Source organism: Rana temporaria, chromosome 6 (assembly GCF_905171775.1).
Source record: "Rana temporaria chromosome 6, aRanTem1.1, whole genome shotgun sequence".
In the NCBI taxonomy this organism is placed as follows: Eukaryota; Metazoa; Chordata; class Amphibia; order Anura; family Ranidae; genus Rana; species Rana temporaria.
In genome coordinates, this window is record NC_053494.1 from 88,799,851 (window position 1) to 88,823,263 (window position 23,413).

The following is a 23,413-nucleotide window of genomic DNA, read 5'->3' on the forward strand; positions in this document are numbered from 1 at the left end:
CGCGCGCGCTCCAGAGCGCGCAGCGGGGAAACTCTGTGTTGGCCGTGTTCCTTGGACACAGCCAATTACAGATCGCCGCAACGGCCAATCAGAGTGGCCGTTTGCGATGCGATCTGTGCGGCCAATGAGAGATGATCTCATATGTAAACATATGAGATCATCTCTCATTGCCATTTTACACAGAGACAGCGGTGCTGTCTCTGGAGAGGAGACCGATCTGTGTCCCTTGTACATAGGGACATAAATTGGTCACCCCCCCAGTCACCCCCCCTCCACCTACAGTTAGAACACAAAGCAGGGAATACATTTAACCCCTTCCTCACCCCCTAGTGTTAACCCCTTCAATGCCAGTCACATTTATACTGTAATTAGTGCATATTTATAGCACTGATCACAGTATAAATGTGAATGGCGCCAAAAATGTGTCAAAAGTGTCCGATGTGTCCGCTATAACGTCGCAGTCCCAATAAAAATCGCAGATCGCCGCCATTTCTAGTAAAAAAAAATAATAAAAAATAATAATTCTGTCCCTTATTTTGTAGGCGCTATAACTTTTGCGCAAACCAGTCGCTTATTGCGATTTTTTTTTTTTTACCAAAAATATGTAGAAGAATACGTATCGGCCTAAACTGAGGGGAAAAAATGTGTTTTTTTTTTAATTGGGATATTTATTATAGCAACAAGTAAAAAATATTGTATTTTTTTCAAAATTGTCGCACTTTTTTGTTTATAGCGCAAAAAATAAAAACCGCACAGGCGATCAAATACCACCAAAAGAAAGCTCTATTTGTGGGGAAAAAAGGACGTCAATTTTGTTTGGGAGCCACGTCGCACGACCGCGCAATTGTTAGTTAAAGCGACGCAGTGCCGGAAGCTGAAATTTCACCTGGGCAGGAGGGGGGTATATGTGCCCAGTAAGCAAGTGGTTAAATTAAAAAATTGTTTTCCTTTAGTGACACTTTAAGTGGTTAACACCAGCATCTAATGAAAATGACTTTGCTGAACACTTCACTTAGTCTAGAAAACCAAAATGTTAGACAATATGAAGCTTTATATGTTGCTTTTGCTTTTTTGAATTGTATTACCTGTACCAAGTTGGTTCTTAAGCCAATCCAATTCCTTCACCTTTATTTGTCCGCCTACAAATTACACAAAAAAGAAAAAAAGTTAAAACTTGCCCTTGTAAAAAAATACAATCTTTATGGCTTTAATTTTATTGCTATGCCCCTGACACTATTGTTGTTTACTCTCCTGCTGACCAGCTGCCATCATACTGTGGCAGGTCGGCTCTCCTGCGCAAACCACTGTAGGTGTACGTTAGTCTGTGCAAGGAGGATAGCGGGCACACGCCCATCGTGCGCCACTAGATAGCGGCGACCCGCGATCGCTGTGTACAGAAGCAGAACGGGGAAATGCCTATGTAAACAAGACGATTCCCCATTCTGCCTAATGACATTTCAGATCTTCTGTTCCCAGTGATCGGAACAGTGATCTCTGTCATGTCCCAGTGAGCCCATCCCCCTTCAGTTAGAACACACCCAGGGAACACACTTAACCCCTTGATCGCCACCTAGTATTAACACATTCCCTGCCAGTGTCTATTTACATTGATCAATGCATTTTTATAGCACTGATCAATGAAATAATGTCACTGGTTCCCAAAAAGTGTCATTCAGATTTGTCTGCCGCAATCCCGCTAAATATCGCAGCTCGCCACCATTAACAGTAAAAACAATAAATAAATAGAAGTCTCTAAATCTATCCCGTAGTTTGTAGACACGATAACTTTTGTGTAAACCCATCAATATACGCCTATTGCGATTTAGTGCTGTATCGCAAACAATGGCCACACTTCCTCTGTATGCAATCCATTGAAGGCTCCCTCTGCGGTGCCGTTACCCATAACAATGTTTCAGGCGTCTTCTCATAGTTCTGCTACTCTTCCCTCTATTCTCCCCAGTACTGTTACTACCTTTCCATCAGCAGTACACAAGGACGTAAATTTTGTTTGGGTACAGCGTCACAAGTCCGCGCAACTGTCAGTTAAAAAGACAGCGCAGTATCGCAAAAAATGGCCTGGTCATTGAGGGCAGTATGGGGGACAGCAGGACAATTTTTGCTACTCTTCCCTCTATTCTCCCCAGTACTGTTACTACCTTTTCATCAGCAGTACATAAGGACGTAAATTTTGTTTGGGTACAGCGTCACAAGTCCGCGCAACTGTCAGTTAAAAAGACAGTGCCGTATCGCAAAAAATGGCCTGGTCATTAAGAGGGCAGTATGGGGGACAGCAGGACACAGTACATGGTGGGCAGGGGGGCACAGCATGGGGGGCAGAATGGCACAGTGTAGGGCTGGCAGGAGGGTACAGGGTGAGCGGGAGGGCACAGTACAGCATGGGCAGAAGGGCACAATACAGAGTGGACAGCAGTGCACAGCGCTTATAAATAAATATGTGAAAAGTGTGGCATGCATTTGTATTCAGCCCCCCTAATGCCACATACACACGATCGGAAATTCCGACAAGAAAAACACGTTTTTTTCCCCGACGGAATGCTGGCTCAAACTTGTCTTGCATATACACAGTCACACCAAATTCCGCCTATCAAGAATGCAGTGACGTACAACACATACGACGGCACTATAAAACGGAAATTCCATTCCGAGTCCAACACCCTTTGGGCTCCTACCGCTAATCTCGTGTTAGTTTGGTGCGAGACGATTCACGCTTTTCAGCCTTCCTGTTTTTCAGACTGTTAATGCTGTTAAGTTTGTGCTTGTGGGTTCGTATCTGGTTTTCAGCTCGGTCTTCATAGGCCTTTCTGTTCTTCAGTGCGTTCTGTTAGTTCGTTCTGACCAGCCGACCGTTTTCTATCCATGTTGCGGGTACATACTTGTCGTAGAGTTCGTGCTGTGCGGAGGCTTCGTGTTGGGGTTCTTACTTTGACCCAAGCCCAGTCTATAAACCGGGTGGTGAGGAGTTCATGGACGAAGAATTGGCTGCTCCAGCGTGACCAATTCTGTCATATGCCTTTGCTGCGGGAGATCCAGGAGAATAATCCTGATGATTTTAGAAATTATCTCCGGGTGACAGATCCCGTTTTTCACCGTCTGTTTGCTTTGCTGTCCTCTTATATCACGAAGCAGGACACCTGCATGCGGCAAGCCATCACTACCGAGCAAAGGCTAGTCGCCACGTTGCGGTACTTGGCGACAGGGAGAAGTCTGCAGGACCTCAAGTTCACCACAGGCATCTCGCCCCAGGTTCTGGGGATCATTATTTCAGAGACCTGTTCTGCCATCATTCAAGTCCTGCAGAAGAACTATATTAAGTGTTCTCCTTTAACATCACATTCTATGTATTTAGTGTTTACTAATGTATTGTATTTCTTTCATCATTCCCTAATTACCATGATTGCAATATGCTGTGAATGTCCTCATGTATGCTGTAAGCTTTTAATGCTCCTTTTTTGGCCTACATGCATATTTGCCTTCACTAACCTCTCCAGCATGCTATCCTGGGCCCATACACACCTAGCCTAGTCACTTAACAATGTATTTTGTCAGCTCCATTGTAGTGCTTTACCCTAAACACCCCCTAAAATGTGTACAAATGTTATTGTTGTCCTTAAATTCAGGGGCTTTTTCTTGGGGTCCCAAACTCATGTAGAATCCTCCCCTCCCTAAAATGTGTACACATGTTATTCTTCTCATTAAATTCAGGCAGAGTGCCAGAGGCTTTTTCTTGGGGTCCCAAACTCATTTAGAACCCTCCCCCTCCCTAAAATGTGTACACATGTTATTGTTCTCATTAAAATTCAGGCAGAGCGCCAGAGTTTTTTTTGGGGGTCCCAAACTCATTTAGAACCCCCCTAACATTTTTACAATGGGCCATCAGAGGAGATGAGGAATCTGATAAGTGGACCTTATATTTTTTGTCTTTAAATACTCCTTAAAATAAATGTTATCCTGATGTTGGCCAAGAATGTTTGTGTTTAATCTGCTTGCAACGTTATGTGCAAAAGTACCAATTTTTTTTCTGGTTTGACTCCACGGTTCCCTTGAACACCACAGGAATGGCAGACTGTGGCTTCCCAATTTGCGGAACGGTGGGACTTTCCCAACTGCGGAGGGGCAATCGATGGGAAACATGTCCACTTCGTACCACCACCCCATTCGGGGTCATACTATTTGAATTATAAGGGGTTCAATAGTATCGTGTTGATGTCGGCGACATATGAGTTTTTATATGGGGAAGAATGGCCGGATGTCGGAGTCTTTGCCCAGACAGAGTTTTCCAGATGGCTGGCTTGGCATTGCCACCTGCTGAGAAGCACATGGAAGGACTCCCATTTGTCTTCGTTGCAGATAAAGCCTTTGGTCTGGGTGATCACCTGATGAGGCCATTCCCTCAGAGGGCCCTCAGAAGAGGGTTTTTAATTACCGGCTGGTCAGAGCCAGAAGAGTCGTGGAGAATTTCTTTGGGATAATGGCCAGTCGGTTCCATCTATTTCTTACAGCAATTTACATGGCGGAGTATAAACTGAACCACATAGTGCTAGCATGCTGCATACTTCACAACTTTTTAAGGATTAATGCTCCGAATTATGTGGCCTCAGTTGGGTCTGAGGCCGGACTTCATGGAAATACCCTGACGGCCCTGGAAGCTGGCCGTCCTGGCTTGCCCCCCCAAAGCGCCTGTGAAGTGCGTCAAAATATGTAGTAGTGGGGCCATTGCTATGCCAGCAAATTTGTGAATCTTTTATAAAAGAAAAAAATATTTTGATCTGATACAATCTTGAATTTGATTTGCTGCTTGTGTTTCTTTTAGCTGTCTCCTAGGTTCTCCTAGTGCACTTGTAGTGTCAAGTGGTTGTTCCTTTATTAAATAATCCCCATTGTCACTGTAAACACCAACGAAATACACAAACTGGTATTGAGCATTGAAAGAAGAAGCCACACATTGTTGAGTAGCGGCATCATAAAACGGTAAGAAAAGCAGATCTGTCTATAAAGGAAACCCAGCAGTGTCAATAGAACCTGACACGGAAATCCCAATGCAGGGCCCTTTCTATCTGATCCAGGACATACAAGTCCTCTGATCTGTCCAGGGCTGTGGAGCGATCACCTGATAAAGAATAGGTGCAGTGAATAAATTTTCTAGGAACTTTATAGTAGGAGGGCCACACTCCAAATAAATCAATTCCACAACGATTCATAAAGACTTGCTATTTTCCACAGGGAGTGTGCATTAGACTTGCAGCATGAGCTGTCTGATGACAATCAAGGAAGCACCAGGCCCTCTAGTCATGGTTTCCTTCTGCCATACTAAAGAACACCCAAATTCACAAATGGCAGGAAAAAAAAAAACATAAAGAACCGGACAAACTAGAACAAAGTCAGCCGACACTCCATATTATGAACAGAACAAAAAACATCAATATGCGGGCCGGTTCCCTTGCATTGTTACCAAATCGGGCGTTTCATTTGAGGGCGACATCTGGCCTTTAGAAATGGCAGTGCACATGCACCAATGATGTCGGCAGCAGGGCATATAGTGAATATCTCCGATACTGTGTACGTTTAGGAGATATTTACAGTACCTACAGGTAAGCCTTATCATAGGCTATATGGCTCCCCTTCAGTCCACCTGCCCTCATCTATCGATCAGAATACATGTGCCTCCATTGTGGGGACACTCGTAGTTTAGTGTTAGGACCACAGATTCCAGGGTGCCGTGACGTGGCTCTTGCATACGTTTGCAAATGCGTGCGGACAAAACCCCGGTTTTTAAGGCATATTGTTAGACAGGTTAATTGGTTGTCTGCGAGCTGGTCGGTAAGTAGGCTTGTTTTTTTTCTGGGCTTTCCCCAGGCCTTTGTTGTTACCTGTAGGTACAAGTAGTGTAACAGAATTTACAACCACTCTAAATAAACTGGAACTCTTTTTCATATATTTAGACTTGTCCTACGCGCTCTCGACCGCTCTATTTATATACTAGGGCTTCTGGGTTTTTAGGGGGGCACCCTCGCTGCAAAGCAGGATTGCCCCTAACATCATCAACCCTCTGGTGCGTAGCTAGTTTTTTCACGATCTAATGGGCTTCTTTCCATGTAAGAAGTGCAACGTGTGTCAGCACAACGCACTAGGGAGATGTAAAACGACCCAATTTTCTTCTATTGTGACTAACAAGCAGTATAAGATTAAACAATTGTGCACGTGTGAAACTAAACACGTTGTGTATTTGATTACTTGTCCCTGTGGGATGCAATATGTAGGCTGTACGATTCGCTCTTTTTCCATCAGAGTGGGTGAACACATCACCCTTATCAAGGGCGGTGATACTAAACATACAGTTCCCAGGCATTACAGACAACACCATAATAGAGATCCCACAGGTACTAAGTTTGTCATCATTGACAGATTTATACCCCCTAGGAGAGGGGGTGCCATGACAAGGGGGGTCTCCCGCCTTGAAACTTTTTGGATATACGAACTTCAATCCCACTGCCCATCAGGGTTGAATGTAGAATGGGATATAAATTCGTTCATTGACATGTCTTGATACTTAGTGTTGCGGTATTGATGGTCAACCATATATGCACTTAATATACATTTAACAATATATTTTTCACATTAATCTTTTTTCCCTAATTTAGTTTGTGCCTTTTATAACTCTAATTCTGATTCTAAATTGTTTATATTGCAATTCAGCTTCATATGTACATTTAGGCTTGGCCTTTTTTGTATATTTAATATTTCGGCTATGCAAATTATTTGCAATGTTACCATATGGGAGTCCAGCTCATATTCACTTTGGGCATATTTAGTGATTTATTGATTCCCTTTTCAAAATTAGTTTTGAGCCATTTTTATTTTCATATGTGGCTATTTCATATATTTGATCAATACATTTTTTTATTCTCAGGCCCCATACACACCATAGAATCTATCCGCAGATAAATCCCATCAAATGGGTTTCTGCGCATAGATTCTATGGTGTGTACACTCCGTCGGATATTTATCCGCGGATAAATCTCCCCTGGGATGGATTTCCAGCAGATGGATATTTGCTGACATGCTCAACAAATCCATCTGCTGGAATCCATTCCAACGGATGGATCCGCTCGTCTGTACAGACTTACCGGATCCATCTGTCCAAAGGGATTCCCCGCACGCGTCGTAATGATTTGACGCATGCGTGGAATTCCTTATATGACAGCGTCGCGCCCGTCGCCGCGTCATAATAGCGGCGACGGCGCGACACGTCATCGGCAGAGGATTTCAGCGCGGATTTCAATGCGATGGTGTGTACACGCCATCGCATAGAAATCTTCTGAAATCCTCGAGAGGATTTATCCGCGGATACGGTCCGCTGGACCGTATCTGCGGATAAATCCTCTCGTGTGTATGGGGCCTAATTGTGGTTTCCCCCACATGTTTACATATTTTTTATTATTTTCTGTTTAGTACTATTAATATAAGCTATGGCTATATACATTCGCAATTTAAATAGTTTATTACATATTTGATATCGCACGCCATTTGTGTGTGGGACATCTATTCACCCCCAGGAATACTTTGTGCCTATACAATTTTGACGGCCAATTAGAGTTCCAGACATTCTCCCCTCTCTTGATATATATTGCTATATTTAATTTACATCAGGCTGGCTATTCCAGTTTTGTACAGCTTTAGGCGTGTTGAGCTCTGCCGTGTAAACATCTTCTACACAGCTGTGAGCTACGGCGTGCGAGTGACGTCTGGAGCGCATACACCATCTGTCCACAGAGGTGTGGAGCGCACACGTCCTCTCCACTTGGCTCCCGGCGCCGTGATGACAATTGGAGCGCATGCGACATGCCATATCGAGGCATGGAACGCACGCCGCTCGGCAATTTTGCCGGAAACCGTAAGTAGGCGCTTAGAACACCACTGTGAGGAGGTGAGCCTGGCTCTCATTATGGGGGCTAATATTTCTATAAATTGGGAGTGGGCTGCAATGTTGAGACACCCCCATAGGACGTGTTATGACACGAAACGCATTGGGAAGACTCCATTGCTGCCTCTTATTGACATGCGCTGTAACTTCTCATCATATGTAAGTGCAATTGCTTACTAAATCTTTTTACGGGAATCACGCTATGTTGCCTCCTTTCTCCTTCTCCATATCCTTTAACCATTGAGATTTACTGAGGGCATGCTACAAGCCATTGTGGTTATTGTCTACTCATCATTGGGCGAATGCATCTCTGCTGAAGAGCCATTGGTCGATCAATTTTTTCTCAAAGAGATCCCTTTGGAGTTCATATGGGTCCCTAAGCCTGTTTGACTCATATGAGATATACATTTCTTTGAGTCCATACGTTACGGTAAGCCTACATCCTTATCGGTGGAGGGTTATTTATGCACATAAGAAGTCACTGTTATCATCTGATTCGTCACTTTAATATTCCAGTATCAAACACAATTGTGACACGCGGTGGATGTTTTGTTATGGTCACATATGGACATTCATTTAGTGGTTTATGTCCCATTGTACAATTTGGACTTTATTGGACTAATTGTCATATCATGTTTGTTTCTACTAGCATGCATTATTTATGTCACCTTTGATTATAATTATTTTATTATATATTGTCATTTTTTAGCGCTACACATATACCTACACAATATACTAGGGCTTCCACCTCTCAATATGAGCAGACTCCAGAAGTTGTTGCTACATATACTGACTGCTGCAAGATGTCTTTTTGCATCCCACTGGAAGTAGACCGTGGACCACATCCACTTGACCTATACACATTTGTATTTGAGATGTTAAACTTATGGAAGCTCTTACTGCTAGAATGAACAACAATCCTACTTTGAATGAGTGTGGGGCCCCTGGATTTGCTTTGATCCTCATTTTTAAAACCTCATTAGAACAATCTCAACTGAGACAGTCACTGACCTTGGCTTACCAAGCTGCCCTCCCACATCCTTCTAACCCCCCGCCCTCGGTCTTCCCACACCTCCAACCATCAACTTTTATAGGAAATGCTCTCTTTGTGCTATATTATTCTTTACATTTGTTCCTTTTATGCCTATATTTTAGCGTGTTTGAAAAGGTTAAGTTAAATTTTTATGCCACAGTTTGGATTCATGATTTCGATCACTAGACCTCTGTTGTGCAGCCAACAGAACACAATGCATGACATTTATCACAACCCTCCAGATTGTCCAACAGGCTTGCTATAGCGACCACACAACAATCACCCAGAGTATTTCCCAAACGCACCATTATTAGTTTAATCTGCTGGCCACTCTTGGATCACAATTTTACGTATATAGCTTCTAACAGAAGACATTTGAACTGGATCATATGTTATTTAACTGCTGAGCTATGTTGTACTATTGTACTTTCAATCTAAAACCGCCAATACAAATACATCAAAAAATATATATACAGCAAATGAATGCAAGTTATATTTAATGGTACACAACATTATTACAGGAAAACATGGTTTATTTGCAGTTAAAGGGCACTTTAAGGATACAGCTGACAAAGGAGGATTGTTCCATGAAAACATATTTTTGTACATCCTTTTGCCAAACGTATTCTAAGAGTATACCCTGTTCAACTACAAAGCTTGTTCTATTTCTTAAAAACTGCTTTATTTGTATAGTACAAATGTGTGGCTGGATATTAGTCATCTGTATTTTGGTATATTGGTGGATCTAGAATGTTAAATCTGAAGTGACCAAGTAGGATTTTTAATAACAGCTTACCTGTAAAATCCGTTTCTTTGAGTACACCACGGGACACAGAGCTTAGTCATTACATAGTGGGTTGTATGGTCACCAGAGGTGATTGGACACTGGCACAACCAATGAGAACAAGTTCCCCTCCCATACAGGAAGTACCTTAGTTTTAAGAATCCAATAGAAAGGGGGGGGGGCTCTATGTCCCGTGGTGTACTCAAAGAAAATGATTTTACAGGTAAACTGTTAATAAAAATCCTACTTTCTTTTATCGTACACCACGGGACACAGAGCTTAGTCATTACATAGTGGGACATCCCAGAGCAATGCTCAATATGAAGGGTGGGAGACACAGATCAAGCAGGCCGCCAACGGATAAGAAGCCCTAGACCTCTGCCTGCAGCACACTATGCCCACTGTGTCCTTTTACATCTATTTGATATAATTTGGTAAATGTATGGACTGAAGACCAAGTTGCAGCTTTACAGATCTGAGCCATCGAAGCCTGGTGATGCACTGCCCATGAAGCACTTATTGCCCTGGTCGAGTGCGCCATATTAGAAAAAGGAGGAATCCTGTTCATTAAACCATAAGCTTGAATAATTACTTGTCGAATCCACCTAGCAATTGTGGATTTTGATGCCGGCTGGCCCTTCTTGGGACAATCTGGCAAAATGAACAAAACATCTGTTTTACGTATCTGAGCTGTAGCCTGCAGACTTTTACTCTAACTACATCTAGGGAGTGCAATAACTTTTCCTCCGCTGTTCGCGGTTTGGGAAAAAAAGGAAGGCAAAACAATGTCTTGATTTAAATAAAACACCAACACCACAGTTAGAAGAAAGGTAGGGTGAGGGCGTAGTACAATTTTGTCTTTGTAACAAATTAAATAGGGCTCTTTAGAAGAAAGAGCTGCTAACCCTTCTAGCAGAAGAGATGGCAATCAGGAAGGCCAATTTCTTGCTTAAAAGAATCAAAGAAATATGGCGAATAGGTTCAAAAGGTTGCTTCTGCAGAACTGATAATACTAAGTTCAAACCCCAGGGATACAAGGGTGATTTGACTGGTGGATTTATCCGCAGTACTCCCTAAATGAAAGCCCAGACTAGGGAATGAGATGCCAATGGTTTCTGAAAAAAGACTGATAAAGCCGATATTTGACCCTTGATAGTACTCAGGACCAATTTCATATCCACTCCTAATTGGCAAAAGGCGAGAATCCTACTTATAGCATACTTTAGAGGATTCCACCTTCAGGAAACATATGCCTTTCAGACTCTATAGCAGATTAGCCAGGAGGCTGGCTTTCAAGCATTAATGAGTGTAGACAGAACTCGACCAGAGAGTCCTAGTTTCTTCAAAATGTAGGTCTCAGTAGCCAGACCGTCAAATTTAGCTTCTGTAAGGAAGGGTGGAACACTGGACCTTGTGACAGCAAGTCGTGACGTAGTGGAAGCACTCAAGGTCTTCCTACCACCATCTTTATGATCTCGGCTTACCAAAGCCTCCTGGGTCAATTGGGGGCCACTAGGAGCACCGGTATTCCCTCCTTCTTGATCCTACCCAGCAATCTCTGAAAGATCGGGGGGAATGCATAGATCATTGAAAACTGATTCCAAGGAATTGTCAGAGCATCCGTTCCGTAAGCAAGTGGATCTCTCGTCCTGGACACAAAGTTGTCCAACTTCTTGTTGAGCCTGGAGGCTAACAGGTCTATATCTGGGGTCCCCCATCTCTGGCAAATTGCCTGAAAGACATCGGGGTGGAGAGACCACTCTCCTGGAGACACTTGCTGGCGACTTAGATAGTCAGCTTTCCAGTTTTCTACCCCTGGAATGAAGATTGCAGAAAGACAAGGAACATGTTCTTCTGCCCATATCAAAATCGATTCACCACTTTCTGAGCATCCTGGCTCCGGGTGACTCCTTGGTGATTGATATAAGCTACTGCAGTAGCATTTTTGGATTGAATCTGAATCGGATTGCCCTGTAACCTGTGAGTCCAGGTTCTGAGAGCCAAATATACTGCCCGAATTCCCAGAATATTGATGGGCAGGCTCTTCTCGGTTTTGGCCCAGGAACCCTGGGCCGAGGCTTCTTCTAACACTGCTCCCCAGTCTAACAGGCTGGCATCTGTTGACACCACCTTCCAGGTGACTGGGAGGAAGGACCTTCCTTTCCACAAGTTCTTGGTTTTCAACCAACTGAAGCTTTGGTGCACCTGTGGAGACAGAAGCATGGGTAAATCCAGAGCTCGGCTTTTCCTGTTCCAAGCAGCCAGAATGCTGCCCTGCAGTAGTCTCGAATGAAACTGGTGCGTAGGCAACAGCCTCAAAGGAGGCCACCATCTTCCCCAATAGCCTCATGCAAAGGCGAATTGATGGTCCTTTCTTCGTTCTGACTTTGTGGATCAATTCTCTTAGGGACTTGATCTTTGGCTCTGGCAGGAATACCCTGCTTTGGGCTGTGTCTATGATCATGCCCAAATACTCTACCCTTCTTAGAGTTGTAGAGAGGATTTCTGCAGGTTTATGATCCACCCTAAATGCTCCAAGTATCTCACAGTATTGAGCACTGCCTGATCTAGTCCTGCCACTGACTGATCTATCACAAGTAGATCGTCTAGATAGGCAGTCACCCTTATGCCCTGTGCTCTCAAGTTTGCCAACAGTGGGGCCAGAACTTTTGAAAATACCCGGGGTGCAGTGGCCAAACCAAAAAGGTAGAGCCACAAACTGAAAGTGGCAATACTCTATCGCAAATTTTAAGAACCTTTGGTGAGAGGGATAAATAGGCACATGTAAATAGGTGTCCTTGATGTCTATAGACGCCAAATACTCCCCGCCTTGTAGGGTGGCGACCACGGACCGAATGGTTTCCATTCAGAAATGGCGAATGCCTAGAAACTAGTTTAGATCCTTTTAGGTCCAGAACGGGTCTGGCGTCTCCACTTGGTTTAGGAAACCACAAAGAGGTTTGAATAAAACCCTGCACCTCGCTCTCTTAGAGGGACTTCCTTGATTACCCCCTGAGACAGCAAGTGATCCAAACCTTGAAAGAAGGAATCTTTTTGTTGGATCTTTGGAGACCCCTGAACTTCTGAACTGATCGTGTGGGGGTCTCTCGAAATTCTAGCTTGTACCCCAGGGATACAGCCAAAACCACCCATTTGTCCTGGATCACTGCTTGCCAAGCCGCTGAAAACTGCCAAAGCCGCCCCCCCACTCGGCCGAGTGGGGGCACCCCTTCATGAGGAAGATTTGGGGCTTTGCTTGTTAGCTCTTTGCCCCCACTGTTTTCTATGCCTGGCCCTGGTCTTTAGCCTTTGAGGCTGTCTGAGACTGCTGTCGCCACTGCCTAACGGCAGATGTTTCACGAGCTGGGGAGAGAGAACTTTTAAAACAAAGACGCTTGTTTTTCTTCTTCCTTGGCAACAGAGTAGTCTTTCCGCTTGATATCTTTTGGATATATTTTTCCAAATCATCCCCAAAAAGGCGTTCACCATGGAAGGGAAAGCTGGTTAACAGCTTTTTGCATGGGGCCTCCGCTGACCAGTGCTTCAGCCAAAGAATTCTGCGCATGTGCACCAGTTGGAGCGTAAGGCGAGATGCTTGTTGAATAGAATCCCTGATGGCATCTATTGTGAAACATAAGGCCATGGGCATATTCTCCCAAAATTGTATCTGCTCCGGAGGCAGGTCTTTCAGCCCTTGTTTCACTGGATCCTTTAAGACCTGACACATACCCACTGCCACCACAGCAGGTTGGGTTACTGCGCCTGCCAGGAGAAAGGGAGACTTCTGTAAAGACTTAAACTTTTTCTCAGAAGGATCTTTAAATACCTGAACATTGTCCACAGGACAGGTTAGGCTTTTATTTACACAAGAAATAGCCACATCTACTGAAGGCAGGCTCCACTTCTTGGTAAACTTCTCCTCCATTGGACAGAGAACTTCAAACTTCCCAGGAGGAGAAAAACGCCCATCTGGATGCTTCCAGTCTGCGTATATCAGATTCTCTAATAAAGGATGAACCGGAAAGGAACATGCAGCCTGTGGGGATTTCAATGAACCCAGAGAGGAGACAGGTGAATCAGTTAACTCTGAAGAAGGTAATTTAAATGCAGAGCGTACTGTTTCAGTATAATATTGCACCTGCATTTTTAGAACCTGGGAAGCAGAGAAAGGCTCTTCTGAAATCCCAGCACCTTCTGACTCCTCAGCCTTATCCTCTGATGGCGCTATGTCCTCCTCATCATCTCCAGACCTGTCTGAAGGAAGATCTGAAGTAACAGAAGGAGCTCTGCTTCGCTTTTTGTCCTTTTGTGAGGACTTTGGGATTAACAAAGTGATTGTTCCTTCAAAATTGTTATGGGCTACTGTCAAAGAGTCCAGAGTGACATATGCAGGCCCAGGCACTACAGGAGAGGCTGTTGCTCCTGAAGGAGTCAATTGCTCATCCTGCACAGGTGCATATATTACTGGAGAGGAAAGAACCAAGCGGGCTGGGCTAGAGGCTCTCGTCTCAGATGGCAATGCTTTTTTGTCTTTTTTAACCCCTGTATTAACAGCATATATTTCTGTGCTAGCTAAGCCTTTACATACAGTATGCAACTAAACACACAGGCCCAGATTCTGAAAGGGCTTACGACGGCGCAACGCAATGTACGCCGCCGTCGTAAATCCTAATCTGGGCCGTCGTATCTATGCGACTGATTCTTAGAATCAGTTACGCATAGATATCCATTAGATCCGACAGGCGTAGGGCTCTTACGCTGTCGGATATTAAATGCATTTTTTTTTTCGCCGCTAGGTGTCGCCTTCGTCGTTTTCCCCGTCGAGTATGCAAATTAGCAAAATACTCGAATTCCCGAACGTACGCACGGTCGACGCAGTGAAGTTACGACGTTTACGTTAGATTTGCGACACGTAAAGTTGCCCCTGCTATATGAGGGGCAACCAATGTTAAGTAGGGCCGTCGTTCCCGCGTCGAAATTTAAAAATGTATGTTGTTTGCGCAAGTCATCCGTGAATGGGGCTGGACGCCATTTACGTTCACGTCGAAACCAATGACGTCCCCGCGCAGTACGTTCAGCGCGGGAACGCGCCTAATTTAAATGCTCTACGCCCCCTACCCGGCTCATTTGAATTAGGCGGGCTTGCGCCAGGGGATTTACGATACGCCGCCGCAACTTTACAGGCAAGTTCTTCGTGAATAAAGCACTTGCCTGTAAAACCTGCGGCGGCGTAACCTAAATGATATACGTTACGCCGCCGCAGTTTTACGCCCATCTACGAGAATCTGGGCCACAGTTTCATGCCCAGTGGGGGTCCTCTATTGGGGGTGCCCAGATAACCAACAACAGAGATCTTACGTGCCCTTTTACAAGTCGCTGTGTCCCAGATCAGGGGAGAGCTGCAGGTTTTGAGAGGCTTTAACATGCTTCTGCCTGCAAAAACGGTGTGGATGACGTGCACGGTGGCGCGCCCATGATCCGGCCCTTCCTCTTTGCCCCATAAAGCGCGCCCCCAAAGGGTCTGGCGTCTCTGAGGGAAGCAGGATTCTCCTGCATTATGGCAGTAAGGAAAAAAGGACCTGATCGCCCCATGGCAGAGCTCTGCAGCAGAGAGTGTGCTATCTGAACCGACCTGACACTGTCTGGAGCTTGGTGAGTAAAACTTGACTATTTACTCCCTCTAGTGGCGGAAATGGAGAAGACACCCACTTACAAGGAAAACGTTTTTAAGGTAAATGCTTAATACTTTTTTCCTGCTTACCTGATCCACGCCACAGGTTTGCTGAAAATCAGACAAAAAAAATAATAATCTTCACCCATCACGGCGGGGCCCGGATACCATCCAATTGTGGCGTAATAATTTAAGTGTCTTGGATGGACCCAAAGTATAGCTCTCTTGCCGCAGGGGCCTCTATGGCAGAGCTTCCTTTAGCACTATCCTCATCGCGTCCAATCTTCACCCATCACGGCGGGGCCCGGATACCATCCAATTGTGGCGTAATAATTTAAGTGTCTTGGATGGACCCAAAGTATAGCTCTCTTGCCGCAGGGGCCTCTATGGCAGAGCTTCCTTTAGCACTATCCTCATCGCGTCCAATCTTCTTAGACACCGGCAAAAAAACTAAGTTACTTCCTGTATGGGAGGGGTTATATGGAGGGGAACTTGTTCTCATTGATTGTGCCAGTGTCCAATCACCTCTGGTGACCATACAACCCACTATGCAATGACTAAGCTCTGTGTCCCGTGGTGTACGATAAAGAGAGCATTATTTTTTAGAATGGTCAATCAAATGTTTCAGTTTTTGAGAAAGCAGACAGTCCATGTAACCATTCTGCCATTGTCTCTAAAGTATACAATACAAGCATGTTTTCTGTACCTGAGTTTTGCCATATCTGCACTCCTAACTTTGCATTATGGTGACTGCAGCATGAAGATTGTGCTTTCCTTATTTGATATTGTAATGGTTGGATCAGAAATTGAGTCAAAACATTCAGCATATGCAGTAGATCTGACAACTAGAAACTCCAATTGAAATCCAATGGCCACTTGGTTTTACATGTGTTTTTATAAACAATCAAATATTAGCAGAATTATTTTTAAAATCTTAGTTAATCTACTATGATGCAAACCTAAATTCTTTGGAGATTAGACAGTGACAGAATAGTTTACCACCTGCTTGTTCCATGAAGGATCTGTTTAGAGACACATTTCTTTCACACATTTCAAGAAGATCATCACCGACATCTAAAAAAATCAAGAAAGAAAAGATCAATAAACCAAAGCCACATATAAGAAATATATTTTTTTCCAAACGCGTTACCAAATGTTCTTGCTATGACTTGTAGACAGAGTAGAGTTGCTGGAGGAATTGAAAAAGGGGGAGGCTATAGTGAACTTTTGTGGTACTGTACACCAACTGAATTAGACAGTCATAAAAAATATTTAGATACATTTTATTACAAAAATATTCATCTTTAACAATAAAGTGTTTTTTTTTTTTAACGGCAATGATAATCAAGAAAGGTCTAGTTCTATAGTCAAACAAAAGTGTGGCAGCTAGAGCACTATCACTATCTGTGTATCAGTTGCTCTACATGTTTCGCGGGTCACATTTACCACTTCTTCAGGTGGTATATTGTACACATACACAAAGATTATAAGACACTTATCATATAACTATGAGATAAAGAGAACATACATTAGTCAAATATTGCATAACAGTGTTTCAAATAGCATAATATAGTGTAACATGTTAAGTAGCTGTTGTGGGTGCCCCCCGAAAAGATCATCTCACCCAGAAACAATGAGTTGCCGGAGGCCCAAAGGAGGATGGCCCACTCTGGGGGGCTTGGGAGCTCCTAAGAAGGCACAGGACACCAAATAAGCAAAAAGTATACCGGTAGTACCGCGCCTAGGACAGAGGTTAGGTTGCTGCCTCCCCTAAAGAGCTTCCACAGGGGAATCTAATAAATATGGTAAAAAGGAAAGGGGTAAGTGGCGCTACCTAGGTTACATAAGGGTTAAGATCCCACTAGGCAATCTTCATAAAATATATATATGTGTGTATAAGTGAACACTAATTAAAATATTCTCATGCAAAAACCATACAAAAAGCATGTCCCATGGGGATAATACGTAAAAATAAATCAACTAATAGTAACAACAAAATCTGAGTCTCTACCTCCTATAAAAGAGGTAGAGAAAAATCCTGTGATTTAATACAGAAAAGAGAGTATATATACTAAGTACAAGTATGTATATGGTGAAACATAGTCCACATAAAGCCACATCAACCAATGTGCTAGCATGTTAATTGTTCTCAGTCCACCACAATGTGATTTGCAAAGAAAACCAACCCAAAAATTAAAAACGTAAAAAAAAATATTTTTTTCATATAAAGTTCATTCAAGACCATGTGATCCAAAGTGACTTGTGTAGGCTGTTTGCATAGGATAATCAGGTAACTTTCGTGCTCCTCCTCCTGGGTCCCCACTCACCAGCTCATACTACCCCTGCAGGAGTATATAAAGGAACTGAAGTCCTGATGTCTCTCCAAATCAGATCGCCTACAGCCTTCCCCATAGGATATCCTGCGTTAGCCGAATGCTAGATGACAGCTGGTGTATTGCTATTGAATCCACAGCGATCAAACCTCATAAGGAAGAGATAAGGGCTCCAATAGTGTAGTGTCACATTTTTTTAATCAAAAGTTAATTAAAATAGAGATAACTCAGCAGTCTTGCATACAGTGCTGATAATGTCATCCCACAAAACAGTACACTACAAAAAACTGGGTCTAAGTGTGGCGTCTAGGAAGCCAGGATGAGCAGCATGCATTCCAACTGCGTTCCACCCAATTTCCTCTCGACCTGATGTTGTGTGCGTAGCCTCTTCCATGACGCGTTACGTCATGGACGTCGTCTGAGGCGGTACCTTCACATCGCAACCAACGTCTATTTGAGGAGAGCGGCCATCCAAGTTCCTCCCATCCCTCATTGAAGTGGGCGTGCCTTACAGAGTGCATTCAAAGCAAAGAATAGTGACAAACTTGAGTATTTCCATGCACAAGCAGACATGTTGATTTTAAGGTTTCAGGAAAAGGGTTACAAGCAGGACAGTTTAAAAAAACTGAAGCTTGAAGTAATCAAAATGGACAGAGATGCTTTGTTCCGCAAGAAAACATGGATACATGATAACCAGATGGAAATACCCTTTGTTACAGGCTTCAACACCCAATTTAGGGCCTTCAAACGCATTATGGGAAAATATTGGCCTATCCATAAGGAGGACAGAGTATTATCAAAAATCCTGCCGAACAAACCCAAATTTGTATACAGGAGGGCACCCACACTCCACAATCATCTGGTCCATAATGTAATTGACCTCCCAAAACCGGTTAAAATCTTTGCTGAAATGAAAGGATTTTACAAATGCCAGAGATGTCTGCCGTGCAGAGTCAGTAAAAAACAGCCAAGAAAAAGCGAAACCTTTAAGTCAAGGGGAGGAGGAAGGGGGGGGCAGAGGGAGAGGAAAGGGAGGACAGGACACCCCTAAGCGACCCCCCAGGAATGCCCAGCTGTTATTACACTGTGACTGAGACAACAGCAGCCCAGTCATATGTGAACCCCGGAGCATAGAGCTCACCGGCCACCCATGTAGCAAACGGGGCATGTTGTGGCCGACCCAGCGCGTAGCTAAGGTCTGCTCATGCTCGATGGCTGGACTGGGGAGACTACCAGGATCTTTATTATCCAGCCTGTCACAAACTCGGCAGTTGATAGTAGATCTCAGGATCAAAAAATAAAATAATAAACAATAAAAAGTTAAAATTTCTTCAGGACTCTGGGCCCAAAATGGAGCCAGGTCCTTCTCCTCTACTAGGCAGAAAAAAACTGAGTTGCTGGCTGCAGGGTGAGGGGTTATGACGGAGGGTCCGCCCCCTGGGCGGGGCTGTTCAACTCTGTTAAAGTTACATGTATTTTGGGGGCGTGGCCGGGATGTGAAAGGGAGCAGACGTGCGTTAGCTGAGCTCCGCTCTTACCTCCATCCTGACTTGATTCCAGCGCAGATTCCTCCTTCCAGCAACCGCCTGTCAGGCACCCAGGGGCGGAAGAAGGCACCCGGTACCCCGAAGCCCCCTCCGCTGCCGCCGGGTAAGCTCCGCTCGTCCTCGGCGACTGGTGCCCCGCACTTGAGATGTCGGTTGACTTTCCAGCCCTACCTAATCCGTCGGCATCCCTGGCTGCCTTGCACGGCTATGTCGTGGCTGGAGGCCCGCTGATGAAACACACCTTGTGGCAAGTATTGCAGTTTGATAATCTGACCATCTCCCCGGGTTACCCATACCTACCCATCCGTTTTTTTGTATTTTTGATGGATAGGCTATGGCCCTCTCTGACATAGGGTGGGGATCAATCTCTTTTCGTTGGCACTGTTTATTTTTAACTTTTTCATTTTTGGTTTTTATTTTTCACTAGGTCACTCCCATCCGTTTTTTCAGAATGGCCGCCATTGCCTTCGGTCCCTGGTCCCGCTGCCGGAGGGGGGCGGGTGCGAACATGTTTTTCAAGCTTTGTTTCCCTTAGACTGAGAATTGAGATCCGCTTACCCCCCCTCCCCCTTCTCGCTGGTTTACCCTTTCACTACGGACTTCTAGCCTCTAGGTTTTTTCCCCTCCCTGGATTGGCCACTTTGCCCTGCCCGGGCCGGGAATCTGTCCCGTTACTGCTAGTAAGAGATTGGTGCTCAGCGCACGGATAAGACGCTCACAGACGTAGTAGCACTCAAGAACTGCTACCCCCCTACTTTTGTTTTGTTCTGTTTTTATCTTTGCGTCCTGTCCCACACTCGCTCCCTGAGCCTGAACACTGACCGCAGGTCTTTGCTGCATGTGGACGACCTGGCAGCTGCCGTGTAGGGCCCCCAGTTTTAGGGGCTCATTTACACCCTTTTTTTTACTGTGTTTTGGGTAAAAACTATTCCCACCCCTCTGACCGTTGCTAGAGGGATGGGACATAGTAGGATAGGCACCTGGTGCCTGGGAAACTTGTTGTTTTTTTTGTTAATTGTGTTTGATAAGCTCAATGTCTTGTACTTCCTTCTGATGATGCTATGCTCAAGTGTTATTTTCGTGCCATGCAGTGTGCTTGGGATCTTGCTGCTCCGAGGGTGTCTCGGGATATACCCACATCGTTATCCTGTCCTTTTCTCACCCCCTCTGCCTGATGGCTGACCGCTCGCCTGACTCATTTACCATCCTCTCCTGGAATGTCAGGGGCTTCAACTCCAGGTTTAAGCGCGCCACCCTTTTTCAATACTTGAGGTCCCATTCGGTCCAGCTAATTTTGCTTCAGGAGACTCACCTCATGGGCAGCAAGATCCTGACTCTTAAAAAGCCCTGGGTACAGCGGGCGATATATGCTACATACTCCACATATGCCAGGGGTGTGTCGATCCTTGTTCACAAAAATTTTCCCTGTGTGATTGAAGAAGTCCGTACGGACCCTATGGGTAAATATGTGATACTTGTCTTTACACTATGGTTGCAGAGATATATTGTCGTCAATCTGTACACCCCCCCTTTTCTTCTGCCCTACTGTATGATGTTTTGGATAAGATCACGCCTTTCTGCCCTGGGAAGGTTTTGGTGATGGGGGACTTCAATGCCATCTTGTCCCAAGAGCTAGACAGACCTACCCCGCCGAAGACCCGGTGTCCAGACCTGCTAGCCTGGGCCCAGGCGGTGGGTTTGGAGGAGGTCTGGAGGTGGAAACACCCAGATGTACGAGCTTACTCCTGCTTCTCGGCTTCATACAAGACCGCCTCCCGGATAGAACTGGCCTTCTCCAACCATGCACTGTTAGCGGATGTGTTGGAGGCGGACTATCTTCCCACCGGTCTGTCAGATCATAGCCCATTGAGGGTGGTGCTCCGCTCTCCGACATCGCGCTGTGCTGCGCTTTGGAGACTGGGCGTGCAGTGGGTAACTCATCCTGATGTAGCAGCTGCCTTACCCCCTCTACTGACTGAATTCTGGGAACAGAATGCTGGTTCGTCCTCCCGGACATTGTTTGGGACACCTTTAAGGCCTACACTAGAGGGCAGTACATATCCTCCATAGCTAGCGTCAAAAAACAACACTCAGCACAGACCAGTGAATTGGAGCAATTGGTCACTGACCGCACTGACACATACAACTCTGACCCCTCCTCGGATCATTTTGATCTGATGTTGGCAGCTCAGCGTGACTTGCACCTACACATAGCGGAGGCGACGTGTCTAGAAATCCACAAGAGCAAACAGAGGGCCTTTGAGCAAGGTGATCGAAATTGACTTTTTGTGGCCCAGCACGACCAACCCCTCACGACAATATCTCTCCTTCAGGTCCCGGGGGGGAACTGTGTCCTCCCCTCAGGACATCCTACAGACTTTCAATGACTTCTACAGGACCCTGTACTCTTCTGGACTGCCCGCAAGGACTTCCATTTACGGCCCTTGAGGTTCAGAATGCCATCCAGTCCTTTCCACCGGGCAAGGCGCCCGGACCGGATGGGCTCCCACTGGATTTTTATAGAGCCCATGTAGGCCTTCTGGCCCCCTTGCTGGCACAGCTGTACACCACGTGCCTGTCCGAGGGCAGCCTCCCTGCATCCATGTACCATGCCCACTTGACACTGATATATAAACCCCCCAAGGATCCCACTTCCTGCGCTTCCTACCGACCTATTGCACTACTAAACACAGACTTTAAAGTACTTACCAAGCTTCTAGTCCTTCGGTTATACCCCATGCTACCCACGGTGATAGACTCCGACCAGACGGGGTTCATGTCCCGGAGGTCAACAGATGTTAACCTTAGGAGACTTTTTACCAATATCCACACCCAGCACATTAATACAGAAACGAGGACTGTGCTGCCTCGTTGGACGTGGAAAAGGCTTTTGACACGGTCAAGTGGCCCTTTTTATGGGAAACTTTGCGTAGGATGGGGTTCCCCCTACTATTCATAAAGTGGCTCCAGGTGATATACAAGGCCCCCACCTCTTCGGTGCGTCTGGGTCGTGGTTTATCCATCCCCTTTCGGCTCTCTCAGTGTACTAGACAGGGCTGTCCTCTTTCCTCGGCCTTATTCGCTCTTGCCATTGAACTGGTGGCGGAGGCTCTGCGCACGTCGCCACATGTCAAGGGTCTCCGAGTGGGTCTGCTGGAGGAGAGGGTGGCCTTGTACGCGGACGATATGTTGCTTTTCTTAAACGTTGTGGGCCCCTCGCTGCAAGGCGCGCTGACTGTCCTGGACACATTCGCCCTGGCCACCGGACTCAGAGTGAATTGGTCCAAATCCCTCCTGTTCCCGATAGACCAGGCGGCTAGATCCACCTCCCCCCCTGATAACCCCCTCTGCTGGGTGAGTACATTTAAATATTTGGGCGTACATGTCTCGGCCTCGGCCTCTGATTTCATCTCACTTAATCTCTCCCCGGTTCTGGTAGAAGCCCAATCCAAGTTTAAGGCATGGAGCAATCTCCCTCTGTCGGTCTGGGGAAGGGTGAATCTTCTCAAGATGAAAATTGTCCCCAAACTTGTCTATCTCTTCCGTCACTCGCCACAATGGGTGCCTAGGTCCTTTTTTAATAAATGTAATCAAATTTTTTCCTCCTTTATTTGGGGTCCCTCCCCGCCGAGGTACAAACTAACTACGCTAATGAGGCCGCGGACGCAGGGTGGGATGCCATTTCCAGACTGCTACAAATACTACCCAGTTGGTAACGGCGGCTTGGTGGTTGCAGCCGGATGGTACGAACGCCTCCACTGCCCTTGAGGCCTCGGTGGTTGGCTCGCTGGAGGCCCTCCAGCTTTTACTGTTCCGGGGCCCCCGCGTGCCATACTCTCTAACCCCTCCATGCTTACCACCCTGCGGGCGTGGCGAACCGGCCTTGCCATTGAAAAATGCAAACCCAATGAAATCTCACCTAACGCTCCGATCTGGATAAACCCTACGTTAGCCCACTTTTATCGGCTATTGGATCCCTTCGCGTGGTCGAGGTACGGTGTCAAATTAGTTTTCCATATCGTTTCGCAGAATGTGCTGAAGCCCTTCGCCGAGCTTTTGTCCGAGTTTAATCTACCCTCTCACTATCTTTTTTAGATACCTTC

At 45.5% G+C, this 23,413-nt stretch overlaps 1 protein-coding gene across 2 annotated transcripts in view; it reads right to left on the bottom strand.

The window, feature by feature from the left end:
- The window catches only part of METTL22 (methyltransferase like 22), a 404,370-nt gene that overhangs the window by 128,967 nt on the left and 251,990 nt on the right, over positions 1-23,413 (bottom strand). For both annotated transcript variants that reach the window (XM_040356983.1, XM_040356984.1), the window contains exons 6-7: positions 16,433-16,504; positions 1,086-1,139 (exon numbers count right to left, since the gene is read on the bottom strand). In XM_040356983.1, coding sequence (XP_040212917.1) covers positions 1,086-1,139; positions 16,433-16,504 — 126 coding nt within the window. The remainder of the gene's footprint in view (positions 1-1,085; positions 1,140-16,432; positions 16,505-23,413) is intronic.